This window comes from Vipera ursinii, assembly GCF_947247035.1.
Source record: "Vipera ursinii genome assembly, chromosome: 1".
Lineage (NCBI taxonomy): Eukaryota > Metazoa > Chordata > Lepidosauria > Squamata > Viperidae > Vipera > Vipera ursinii.
Genome location: NC_139512.1, coordinates 254,363,476 through 254,377,603, shown reverse-complemented (window position 1 = coordinate 254,377,603; position 14,128 = coordinate 254,363,476). Strand labels below are relative to the sequence as shown.

The 14,128-nt window shown below is 39.4% G+C and overlaps 1 protein-coding gene across 1 annotated transcript in view; it reads left to right on the top strand.

Annotated features, from left to right (window-relative positions):
- The window catches only part of REV3L (REV3 like, DNA directed polymerase zeta catalytic subunit), a 76,061-nt gene that overhangs the window by 4,628 nt on the left and 57,305 nt on the right, over positions 1 to 14,128 (top strand). The window contains exon 2 of the mRNA XM_083367370.1: positions 10,701 to 10,890. Coding sequence (XP_083223496.1) covers positions 10,701 to 10,890 — 190 coding nt within the window. The remainder of the gene's footprint in view (positions 1 to 10,700; positions 10,891 to 14,128) is intronic.

Below are 14,128 nucleotides of genomic sequence, written 5' to 3'. Positions count from 1 at the left end.
AAATTTCTATTGTTAAGCAAGAGAGCTGTTAAGTGAATTTTGCTCCGTTTTATGATCTTTCTTGCCATAGTTGTTAAGTGAACCACTGCAGTTGTTAAATTAGTTAACATGGCTTTTAAGTGAATCTGTGTTTGCCATTGACTTTGCTGGTCAGAAGCTCACAAAAGGTGATCACATGACCCCAGGACACTGCAATCATCATGAATATGAGTCAGTTGCTAAGTGTCTGAATTTTGATCACATGACTATGGCAATGCTGCAACAGTCATAAGTGTGAAAAATGGTCGTAAATCACTTTTTTCAGTGCCAATGTAATTTTGAAAAGTCATTAAATGAACTCTTGTAAGTCAAGGACCACCTGTATAAGATAATAAACTTCTATTCAGACTTAGTATAAGGCTAACAATTTTCTTTTCTTAAGAAAGTTAGTAGTTGCAGAGAGGGAAAAGCAGATTGTAAGAAAGTAGAAAGATATTTACATTTTTGGCTAAAAGGCAAGTGTGCTTTTGTTTTAGAGTTCTGTTAAACAGTTTTGAAGAGAATAGACCTTGTCAATTAGGAGAGTGAGAAGCAAAGAGTAGAGATGCAACACCTGAATTCATAAGATTGCATGTTGCCTCTGAAAGGCTTAGGTGCAGTCTCCAAAACTCACTTCAAAAGTTACCTCAAGTTGCTTTCCTGCTCCAGATGCATTAGGCCCCAAACTCCACCTGTCTACTACTTCAGAGAAAAATGCTACATTTGAATTCTCTCTCTTGCCTAATCAAATGTAGCCAGAAAAATTCAGTGTAGCCACAAAAAGTAATATTAACAAATAGTTCACTTGAGTGCACACAAGAATCCTGGCTCTCGCATCATAAAACAAATTCCACCAGTTGTTAGCCAAGAATCCACAAGCCTAGCCATTCTGGGCTTTTTTCTTCCCAACTGCAACTCTCCCCCCCCCCCCCTTCCACTTGCCTAAAGACCTTGACCTATATAACTAGTTGCTTATCTCAAAGGTGGTGTTTTCTTCAATAGGCAATTGGACTGTTTTTTTCCTTGAGGGAGAAGAAAACATTTCGTTTCTCATCCAAGAAGCTTCAGTTCTGATAGCAGGGGGGATGGTGGAGGGAATAAATCAGAACTAATGAAGCTTCGTAGATGAGAAGCAAAACATTTTCTGCTTCCTCGAGGAAAAAAGTAGTCCAGTTGCCTTTTAAAGAAAAAAAGCACCTTTGAGACAACTATGAGACATCCCGACTGAGAATCTCCACAGACTGGTCACTTAATAGCTTCTTTTAAGTTACAACAGACCCTCTCCCCCCAAAAAGCTACTTACAACCTGTTTGGAAATTATGACGGTGATCACATTTTTAAGCACTTGGCAAGTGGCTCACCTTTATGTCTGTTTGCTGCATCCTATTTTGACCAGGTTTTGCCACTTTTTTGCTGGTTTTCAGTGTTTACTTATGAATTCTAGCAAAAAATACCCATTGGGGAAAATTGATTCACTTAATGACAGTGCAGCCAACCATGGAGTTTGCTTAATGCTCGCCACAAAAGTGTTGAAAATAAGTTCTGGTTGTATGATGCCTCAACTTACTATTGCAACAGCTTATGACCATAATTCCATACTCAATTACAGTTTAATTGGAGAACTACCGTACCTGTATCTCCCCACCACCGCCACCATTTCTGCCCTTTTGATCACACTGCATCCTGTCTTGAAAGGTGGCAAGCAATCTCAAAACTGCACTGCTCCAGCCTGCTTGCCACAGTGTGTATCAGGGGCTGCAAAAAGGCCCTGAGCCATAGTGGAAAACCCGCAGGGATCCCTGGAAGTCTCAGTCACCCCAGCTCAGCATCTGGGTTGCCAACGCCCTGTGAATTGCAATAGCACAGCCCAAAGCTGCCGTGCCCGAGGAAGCCAAAGCCATCCCAGCCCAGTCCCATCCACAGTCACCCTCAGGACCCTTCGCTTTGAGGCCTCTGCCACTCTGTGCTCTGCTATCCCACCTGCTGCCTTTGTGAGGCAGGTGCAGCCCATACAAGGCCTTTTACCAGAGGCCAAATGTGGCCTTGTCAAAATCAGGTGCAGCTTTCTCTGGAGATTTTAGAAGAATATGTTGAAAGAGGGAGAGAAATATAAGACAAAGTTAAATATAGATACATTGATATTTTAAAAAATGGTTTAAGTTTTGTTAGAACCTACTTTTGTCCTAGTAATACTAGAAAAATCTAAATTAAAGCAAATTTTAACAAAATAACTTACGAATGCTATGATTTTAATATTCTTAATACATTTGTATAATATCTTCCTTTCTGCTTTACCTCATGTTTCAAGTATCTGTGATACTTTGAACTTTAGCTAGATACAGTGCAGTCTCACAATAAAAAGAATTATATGATGTTCTCCAGCATGAGAAAGTGTTCCCTGTCTCTCTCGGTTTCATTTCCTAAACAGCAGTGTTGAATATATGGAAGTTCAAATCCACTTATCCAGTTGGTATGTAGGAACAAGCTGCTGAAACAGCAATTTCTGTGAGCCTTTTAATTTAAAGTTTAACAATATGACAAAGTGTTTGTTGTCTTAATCTTGGGGAGAAAAGTTAAAGGCTAATTTTTATTTTTTCTTTGCTAGAATTAGATTTTATTTCTAGAATTACTATGCCTGCAACAAAGATATAATATAATAAAAAATACTAACAATTTTGAATTGCTGTTTTTACAGTGTGTATATAAAATATTTCAGATATGCATATAAAAAATTAAGTGTTCAGCAAAGGTTTGTGCTGTGTAGCAATCCAGATTTGAAGGGCAAAATGTGATTCAGAGCTCCTACAAATAAACATAGAGCATCTGTTGGGTGTACTTTAAACCAACTGCATGTGTTTCCAGAACAACAGTTGTGCAAGGCCAGAAAGAGATATAGATTGTTTAAGGTATTTCTGACAGATAAGTCCATGCATATTCAGAATCATATTTTGCTCTTTGAATTCAAATCTCTACACTGTTCTAGCAGTTGTTTGTTTTCCTTTGAGCCATGATATAGTAGCCAAAAGGTTGCTGGGATTATCCTCTGATGATTTCTTTCTCATCTTTGTATATATACTTGTAACCCTATATTTATTGTTATATAGTATAAATGCAGCACTTACAGTGATGGGGAAAAAATATTTGATCCCTGCTGATTTTGTACATTTGCCCACTGACAAAGAAATGATCAGTCTATAATTTTAATGGTAGATTTATTTAACAGTGAGAGACAGAATAACAACAAAAATATCCAGAAAAACACATTTCAAAAAAGTTATAAATTGATTTGCATTTTAATGAGTGAAATAAGTATTTGACCACTTAGCAAAACATGACTTAGTATTTGGTGGCAAAACCCTTATTGGCAATCACAGACATCAGACATTTTTTGCACACATTTCAGGAGGGATTTTGTCCCACTCCTTTTTGCAGATCCTCTCCAAGTCACTAAGATTGGCAGCTCAAACCTTCAGCTTCCTCCACAAATCATCTATGGGATTAAGGTCTGGAGACCTAGGCTGCTTCAGGACCTTAATGTGCTTCTTCTTGAGCCACTCCTTTGTTGTTTTGGCCATGTGTTTTGGATCATTGCCATGCTGAAATACCCATCCACGACTCATTTTCAGTGCCCTGGCTGAGGGAAGGAGGTTCTCACCCAAGATTTAACAGTACATGGCCCTGTCCATCATCCCATTAATGCAGTGAAGTTGTCCTATCCCCTTAGCAGAAAAACACCCCCAAAGCATAATGTTTCCACCTCCATGTTTGACAATGGTGTTCTTGGGGTCATAGGCAGCATTCCTCCTCCAAACACGGTGAGTTGAATTGATACCAGAGAGCTCAATTTACGTCTCATCTGACCACAAGACTTTCACCCAGTTCTCCTCTGAATCATTCAGATGTTTATTGGGAAACTTCAGGCAGGCCTCTACATGTGCTTTCTTGAGCAAGGGGACCTTGCAGGCGCTGCAGGATTTCAGTCCTTCACCGCATAGTGTGTTACCAATTGTTTTCTTGGTGACTATGGTCCCAGCTGCCTTGAGTTCATTGACAAGATCCTCCCGTGTAGTACTGGGCTGATTCCTCCCCGTTGTCATGATCATTGAAACCTCATAAGGTGAGATCTTGCATGGAGCCCCAGACCGAGGGAGATTGACAGTTATTTTGTTTCTTTCATTTGCAAATAATCGCACCAACTGTTGTCACCTTCCCACCCAGCTGCTTGGTGATAGTCTTGTAGCCAATTCCAGCCTTGTGTAGGTCTACAATCTTGTCCCCGACATCCTTGGACAGCTCTTTGGTCTTGGCCATGGTGGAGAGTTTGGAATCTGATTGATTGATTGCTTCTGTGCACAGGTGTACTTTATACAGGTAACAAGCTGAGATTAGGAGCACCCCCTTTAAGAGAGTGCTCCTAGTCTCAGCTCTTTACCTGTATAAAAGACACCTGGGAGCTAGAAATCTTGCTGATTGATAGGGGATCAAATACATATTTCACTCATTAAAAAGCAAATCAATTTATAAGTTTTTTTTAACTGCACTTCTGGATTTTTTTTGTTGTTGTTCTGTCTCTCATTGTTAAAATAAACCTACCATTATAATTATAGACTGATCATTTCTTTGTTAGTGGGCAAACGTACGAAATCAGCAGGGGATAAAATAATTTTTCCCCTCACTGTATGATTATGTTTATGAATTTAGCATTCATTCATTATAGGAAAAGATTTTTTTTGTGCCAAGTAACAGATGTGAGAATGTTTTTGAACGTTTCAGTTAATTGAAATGAACAAATAGTTTACTTTTGTATAATTTCTATGCTTTTCATTTTATCAGTGAAAAGTGCCTAAATTAACAATTAAATTGTGTACATCAGAGGTCCCCAACCTTTTTGGCACCAAGGACTGGTTTCATGGAAGACAATTTTTCCATGGACTGTGGGGGGGAGGTTTCAGGATGATTCATTATATTTATTCTAAATTTTCTGAGTAAACAAATAAATAATGCACTTTATTTCTATTATTATTATTATTATTATTATTATTATTATTATTATTATTATTATTATTATTATTACATTGTATTAGATTGAATCAGTGACTTTCTGCTTCTAAGAAAGTGGGAAGGGAAAGAGGCAATCCTAAATTCAGCCTTCCAGCAAAGCAAGCCAAAGACTCAGCATGTTGAGGAAGTGCTGAGAAAGCCATTCAAAGAGGGAGGGAGGGAGGGTACTGCGCAAGCCCAGCAACCTTGGAAAAGGTGCAAACGAGAGGTTCCCTTGAAGACGCAGTGTTTAAAGTGAAAGGTAGCTTCTCCTTGCCCCTGTTTGCGCCTTGAGAAAGCACCCTCACAAACAGATACCTTGCTGGGGGGATCCCCCTCCAACGAAGTTTTGGGGAAGTCACCGGTTCCAAGCTGGGGATAGCCTTTCATTTATAATTATCCTGAGTTTAAAATCTTGTTTGATAATATGCTTGTTTTATAAAATATTTACATTTTTTAAAGTATGAAATTTTGGGTATCATTTCTAAGAATCCAGGGAATGGCATCAAATTAATACAATAAAGCCTCAACAAACCTCAGTTTAGGAAACTATGGATGCAGTGAATTTTGTTTTAATTCTACGCCTTCAATATTGTCAGGCAGCACCAAAATTCAATCAATAAATATAGTTAAAATGCACAAATACCTATGAAATTGCGGGTTTCCCCATTAAAATAAGTTTTTGCTGCATGTATATTTGGGTTTCTCCTGAATGGTCCATTAAGTCTTAAGTTTCATTGTAAAGAAGTAAAAGTAGGCAACACCTGTCCTTAATTTTATGAAACCAGAATCTATATTCCAACAAGCTAACTAGTACTCTTTTTTCATTCTTATATCTTGCTTTAGATTTAGAAGCTCAACCAGCTGTTTTAAATATTTCAGATGGAATTACCATCCTAATTTCTTACTTTGATTAAGATGCATTTTTGAAAGTTATTGCAAATTTCCTAATGTTAATTTTACTTTTCTTGCTTGACTATATGAGAGCTCTAGAACAAAAGATTTAGAGATTCTCAGTACATTATGATTGTGCACAAATGAAATGCTCTTGAATTCCAGTCTAGAGGAGAATCAAAATTATCAGTATTTACTAGAAATTGTGTTCCCTTTGGAATACACTTATAATTGTTTGCTGGGGGAAAGAACGATCCCTTGATATTAAGAAACAGATAACACAAGAAAATGCAGTACTATTTGTCTTAAGGTAAGCATCTTATCTTACATATCTTAATGTTTAAATCTGTTCAAATCTAGTTTTTCTCACATATATTTAATACACAATAATCACATAGATCAGACATGTCAAACTCGTGCCATCATGTGACGTGCAACGTATCAGGACTGTTTTGCCATTGCCGGCAATGGGGTGGGCGCGGCTTCTGTGTGATGCATCCGGCCCATGGGCCGGCAGTTTGACACCCCTGACATAGATGTTTCACTTAAATTGGAAGTGATCTCTTTCAGTTAAGAGGAGCTTATTGTCAGTAAATTTTTCCCCAGATTAATAAAAGGCAGACAAATTACTGTATTGAACCTTATAAAGGGCAATCACATGAATTCAGGATGCTGCAATTATCGTAATTGCAAGCTGGAATTGCAATCATGTGACTGAGGATGCTGCAGTAGCTGCATCTACAAGGACCAGTTGTAAATCCCCTTGTTCAGTGCTATCATAACTTCAAATTGGTGCTAAACAAGTGGTTGTTAAGGGAGAACTACCAGTAGATGACTTGCAATTACAATCCAATTTAAGGTACGATAGATGCAGGTAGGGATGCGGTGGCTCAGTGGGTTAGGACGCTGAGCATGTCGATCAGAAGATCGGCAGTTTGGCAGGTCGAATCCCGAGTGCCGCGTAACAGAGTGAGTGCCTGTTACTCGTCCCAGCTTCTGCCAACCTAGCAGTTCGAAAGCACATAAAAATGCAAGTAGAAAAATAGGGACCACTACGGTGGGAAGGTAACAGCGTTCTGTGTGCCTTTGGCATCTAGTCATGTCAGCCACATGACCACGGAGACGTCCTTGGACAAATGCTGGCTCTTCGGCTTTGAAACGGAGATGAGCACCGGCCCCTAGAGTCGGAAACGACTAGCACGCATGTGCGGGGGAACCTTTACCTTTACCTTTTTAGATGCAGGTAACTAATATGCATTACAGTTTTTACCAAACTGATGCAGTGGATCATTAAATACAGGTAGTCCTTGAGTTACAACAACAGTTTGCTTAGTGACCAGGGTTATAATGGCACTAAAAAAAGTGACATGACCATTTTTCACTTATGACCATTGCAGTATTCCCATGATCACATGATTTACATTCGGATGATTGACAGCTGACTCACATTTATGACGATTGCAGTGTCCCGGAGTCATGTGATCACCTTTTGCAACCTTCTGACAAGCAAAGTCAGTGGGCAAACTTAACCATATTTAACAATTGCAGCGATACACTTAACAAATGTGGCAAGAAAACTCGTAAAAAGGAGTAAAACTCAACAAATTTCTCACTTAGCTACATAAATTTTGGACTCAGTTGTGGTCGTATGTTGAGGACTACCTGTAGTTTTTGTTTTTGTTAGGACCTGAGACTGCAATACATATTACTTTTTAATGCTTTCAGGAATGCCAGCAAGGTGGGAGCTAAATAAGCTATAGGTGGTAGGCACATGTTGGTACCACCACTGAAAATATATGTCAATTGGACCCCTTCCCCTTAATTTTTTATGAGGTTAGGACCTAAGCATCTTCTTATGATTGCATAAGGACAGGCAGATTCTGCTCAGAATGGACTATCCTGAAGATACATTGGAGTTGAGCTATATAAGAGTTCATAGCTGGCTGGCTGGCTGGCTGGCTGGCTGGCTGACCGGCCGTACTCAGTATGTAGTCCTCAATGGAACCACATCTGCATGGAGGGAAGTGTGTAGTGGGGTGCCCCAGGGCTCTGTTCTGGGCCCAGTGCTCTTCAACATCTTCATCAACAATTTGGACGAGGGGATAGATGGGGAACTCATCAAATTTGCAGACAACGCCAAGCTGGCAGGAATAGCCAACACTCCAGAAGACAGGCTTAAGATACAGGAGGATCTGGACAGACTTGAACACTGGGTGCTATCTAACAAAATGAAATTCAATGGTGAAAAAAGCAAGGTTCTACATTTAGGCAAGAAAAACCAAATACAGGTATAGTAGGGGGAACCTTGCTCAATAGTAGTAACTGTGAGAGGGATCTTGGAGTCCTAGTGGACAATCACTTCAATATGAGCCAGCAGTGTGCTGCAGCTGCCAAGATCATGTGAAGTCTTAATACCATTTTACAATGCCTTGGTAAGGGCACACTTGGAATACTGCATCCAGTTTTGGTCACCACGATGTAAAAGGATGTTGAGACTCTAGAAAGAGAAGAGCAACAAAGATGATTAGAGGTCTGGAGGCTAAAACATATAAGGAACGGCTGCTGGAATTGGGTATGTGTAGTTTAATGAAGAGAAGGACTAGGGGTGACATGATAGCAGTGTTCCAATATCTCAGGGGCTGCCACAAAGAAGAGGGAGTCAAGCTATTCTCCAAAGCGCCTGAAGGCAGGACAAGAAGCGACGGATGGAAACTAATCAAGGAGTGAAGCAACCTAGAATATGGCTTTTCAACCGGTGGTACGCGTACCACTAGTGGTACATGAGCACCTGGCTGGTGGTACGTGGCGTCGCCTGCCCTCCCCACCCCCCGCATTCTCCTCCCCACCCCCGCGCTCTGCTCCTTTCCAGCTCACTTGCTGCCGGAAAGCATGCTGCTTGGCAGCAGCCTGCAGCAACCCTACAGAGGGCGTGTGCAGGCACAGAGCGAGACCCCACCCTCCCCAGGGACTTGTGCAGCAACCGGATTGACTTCTGATCGGCGCTTCTTCGGGGCATACATGGCCAGGAAGGCGTGTCGGAGTCCCAGGTACCAGTAACGCGATCAGCCTCCTCCCCCATCGCCTGCCAGCCCCAAGAGAGCCCCGCGCGAGTGCCTTGCTGGCCGCCGAACCCTGCCTTTTGAGCAGGAGCGGCTGTTGAGCCCTGGGCTTGACAATCAACTGGGTTGGGGCGGGGGAATCCGTGCAGCAACCCGTCTACCTGGCCTGCCAGCCGCTCGTTGCTCCGCTGATCAGCTGGGAGCCTGAGACTCCGGATTTGAGCTGCCGACAGAGCGCAGTGCAGGGAAGACGCACCAAAGCCAGCTGCTCATTGCTCTGCCGATCAGCTGGTTTGCTGCGCGGATTCCTCCCCCCACACCCACCAAATTGATTGTCGAGCCCGGGGCTTGATAGCGGCCTTGCCCTGCTTGCTTTTGGCCAGCGCTGTGAGTAGCTGCCGCCGCCCGCCCCACTTTTTGCAAGCCCTGTTATGCCGCCATCGCAGGCTTCCGGCAGCGGAGACTCCGGGACGAGCGAGATTGCCAGAACCGCGAATCGGCGTTTGCTCAGAAACGCCAATCTCGCCTCCTGCGCATCCCGCTTGCTTGCAGAAAGCAAGCTGAAAGGGAGCGAGCGAGATTGCCAAAACCGCAAATCGGTGTTTGCTCAGAAATGCCGATCTTGCCTCCGCATCCCGCTTGCTTGCAGAAAGCAAGCTGAAAGCGAATGAGCAAGATTGCCAGAACCGCAAATCGGCGTTTACTCAGAAACGCTGATCTCGTGCTTCTGCAATCTTCCTCGGTTTCAGGTTGCTTTCTGAAGACAGCAAAACCCCACAAAATTTTATTTTTTGGAAGCAAAGTAGATTAATGCAAAATTTAGATTTCTAATTTCTTTTCATATCACAGTACTAATTTGAAGTTTCTATGCTGATTTCTTATAACAGTAATATTTTTTTCCATTCGGCATAAAAAGACCATTATTTGTCTTGTTAAATTTTTGCTATGGTTAAATATATTGACCTACTGGATTGATCTGTTCAGATTAATTATTTTATATTTTTATTGTTAGAAATGTTTTAAAAATGAACTATCTACTTCAATAATAATAATATAATCAATAATGTATTTGTCATTGGATTTCTCTCAGTGTACATGTGTCTGTGGTGGTTTGGGGAGGTATTGTATCTGTTTATACTTATTACTTACCCAGACCTATGGGAATAGGGGGGATGCAGATATCATAAATAAATAAAATATATTTATACATGCTGTTTTAAGAAACTGAGAACTTTTAATTATTTAATTTAATAATACAATTTTAACATATTACTGCTCTAAATCTGATTTTAAACACTGGCAAACAGAGAGGCTTCTTTAATAAATAGTAGATGAGTGAGTGACATTTTACATTAGTAACAAGTGTAATACTTCTCTGCTGTTTATTAAAGAAGCCTCTCTTTTTGAGGCATGTTTTGAGCCTGAGGACTCTTAAAAGAATTGCATTTCAATAGTGTCCTTAAAGCAGCCTTATTTTTTTTAAAGGAACTGCTTTAATAAATATCAGAAAAGTACTGTGCCATACCTCTTTGGAATCATTTGCAAAGGGTAAATAACTGCAGTCTGTAATGTAGCATAAATGGTAGTATATTTATATGTGTATATTTCAAACCTCCTTTTAGCACTTATTTGAAAGTGATGACTTGCTTAATTTTCATAATTATTCTGAACAATTTGTTTCTTCTTCAGGCCAGAAGACTTGTCTCCATTTACATGGTATTTTCCCTTACTTGTATGTGCCATATGATGGTTATGGACATTTGCCAGATCATTATCTGCGTAGTTTGGCATTCAGCATTGACCGGGCACTCAATGTTACTTTAGGAAATCCATCTTCTTCTGTTCAGCATGTGTTTAAGGTGTCACTAGTATATGGAATGTAAGTATTAATTTATTTTTTAAACACAGTTAAATAATAAAATTATTTTTGAGAATCTTCAAAGGGTTAATCTATGTACTACTAAAACTCCTCTGCCTGTCTCTAACTTTCAATTGGACAAAATGGTGCATCATTGGGCAACAATTTTTTGAATTGAGGTACCTCAAACCCTAACTTAAAGAATGCACCCCAAATTGTTCTCATCAGATTGAAATGTCAAGAATCTCCAGACCTTTTGTAATGGCAAAAGTGTGGCTACAATAGTATTATGTGCTGTGCCGCCGCAGTCATATGATTGTGATTTCTGACACTGCCAGTAAAGTCAGTAGGGGAAGTCAGAAATAGCTCCCACTAATTTTTTGCCTCCTCACGGTCATTCTGTTATTAGATAAGGAAATATCTCTGAAAGCATGTCTCAGGGGTCATGGGTGGTCTGTTATTTGTATCTATATAAACAAAACAGATTCCTACTCTCTTCATTACATTTAAACTGATATTCTATTTACTGTAGCCATACCTGCCTTTTAATTTTCATAATGAACTAAGTCCGTTTTTTTTTCTAACAAAGTTGGCTACAGAGTTTTTCAGTATAGGTGGGATTGTCAGCATTATTTAATATTTTTAAAAGCAGCAACTGAATAAACTATCATTGTAATTATTTATTTTTGCCCTTGTTTTTAAATGGAGGATTTTAGAGGTGGAGAGGGAGTAGGAAAGACAATAGCTGAAAGATTATAATTCATATACAGAGGAAAAGTGGTGAATGTCATTTTTGCATTGGTATACCTATCAGAATTTGAGCCTCTTACATCTCTAAAACTTAGAAGAAAAGATAGTAACTAAGAAATCTATCATTGCTAGATGGGAATTTGAATGCACATTCCTCCACAACTTGATAAATAATGAAGTAGTAATGTCTGTGTATTAATGAGTAAAACTAACATACGGTATGTATTAGGATATGTATTAGGACTGTGCAATACTTCAGAGTTGATTCTGAAAATATATACTGCTCAAAAAAATAAAGGGAACACAAGATAAGACATCCTACTATTAAATACAGTACATTGTGTTGTTTAAGTGTTCCCTTTATTTTTTTGAGCAGTATATTTTGGAGCACAGAGAGGCACCAATGTAATTGCAAAGACCAGCCATACAATCCTGAGCAAAGGTATGTCTGCTTTCAAGAGTTGCAGATTAGTGCTTTTTTCATGCTGTCATGTGCTCTGAAACATATTTCCTGACTCATTACTGAAGTGCCACATAGCCAATAATACATGTGCAATAAGCTGCTGTGTGATAGATATGTGCAAATATTCCAGACCTGAAAGGCAGTTACAAGATTTTTAACCTCACAATAATGTGCACATATTCTGCAAGCTTGGCCTAATCTTGGAATCAGCACATTGGTTTTGTTCCAAGCTCACAACAAAATTGAGATGCTTTGTGAAGTGTTTCACATGTTCCAAGAGGTTCAAGGCCTGTCACCAGCATAGTTTTTAATCTCTTTCCTGATTCTACCCTTGATGCCATGGGTCAATACTAGTGAGGAGCGAGGTCATCGGAGGGGCATGAGGTAGAAGAAGCAGTTTTTTATTATATTGTTAGATATAGACTCTGCTGGGTCCTATTCATCAACTGGCATGGATGAGACAGGGTACTCAATTTGCATGCCAAATGATTGATCCCAACCCTAAATTCTGGTAAAGACCTCCCTTACCTTCTCTTTATTGGATAGATTTGATTGATTATACACATACCCATCTCACATAGCATGACTCTGGATGGCATACAAAACAATTTTAAAATCATTTAATAATTTCAATAAAAGGCTAAGAGACAATATCAGATTATAAACAGTGGAGCCATTGAATCAATTTATTGTTTACAACTTCTTCCACCAAATTTTATGTTGAGTGTAGTTATACAAATGTAAAGTTCGCTGTTGTAACCAGCATTAGTAATTAAATTTCAGGTTGTAAGTCAAAGTGCAAAGATCATTTTGCTTTTGTTTGAGCATTTAATGTATACAATCTGTACATTTCTACTATGTTTCACACCACATACCAACTATAAAAACTGCATTGCTTTTATTGTGTATTGCCTGCAGGTTACCAAATACAGATGTATACTATGCTGGGCATTAATAAGAGAAAGAGGCTTCAGACCAATAGCCATAAAGTCTACTTTTTACTAATTTTTGTGCTCTGAATTATGCTGTGTCATTTTCTATTGTGTTTCTAGAATTGATTATGTAGAACCATGTTTAATTGATTCTGTTGTTTCTGATGATAACTGGTGAGGATGATAACTTTTTTTAAAATTTAAAGTCTTTAAAGTTTAACCCAATTCTTATTAGAACAAGGCATATGTAATAGGCCAGGGGCCTTCAAACATGGCCCTTTTATGACTTGTGGATTTCATCTCCCAGAATTACTTAGCCAGGCATGCTGGCTGAGGAATTCTGGGAGTTGAAGTTCACCAGTCTTGAAGTTGCCAAGTTTGAAGACCCCTGTAATAGGCAATTGAATTACACAATTCATCACTATTACCCACTTTTGTAACCCTAGAATAAAAAAACGGATTACCAAGGGTTTTATTTTGTGTTCTAATTGTTCCTTGTAGCAAAATATTTTAAATGTGTGAAGCTTTGTTCAGTCTGGAATGTGGAGCACTCTGGACATTTGAGTTTGATCCCTTCTTTCTCAGAGATTATGAGATGTATAGTTTATAGGGTTATTCATCTCCTTGTGTGTTTTTTGTGATACCAGTGTGTAAGAACTGCACAACTGAAGAAAAATAAAACTTTTTTGAAGTTGAGCCTCTCATGCCTTGTTGATTTTATGGATAGATTTTAGTTTTGCAATATTATAGGAATATTGTAGTTTGTCATTGCCTTCTTCCAGATGTTCTTCAGCTTCCTGATGTAGCTAATAGTTCTTATATTCCTTCTTAGCTTTTAAGTCCAGACAAGGTCAGTTAGGGGTTGGCAGCTACAATGGCTGAGCAATTGAAAGAAATTATGAAAAACCAATTTAATGTGGGAATTAGTAGAACAAATATTTTTCATCTATTTCTGCCAAGACATTATGGAAGGATCAGACAGTGATGTGATGTTGGTTGGTGTTAGCTGGTATTACAACCTCTTCCCTTCTCCCCCAGCCCTTACGTTAGTGAAGATATCTCATATTTCTTAATGGAGAAATAAATTATGTTTCTTAATCTCACCATGTAGTTT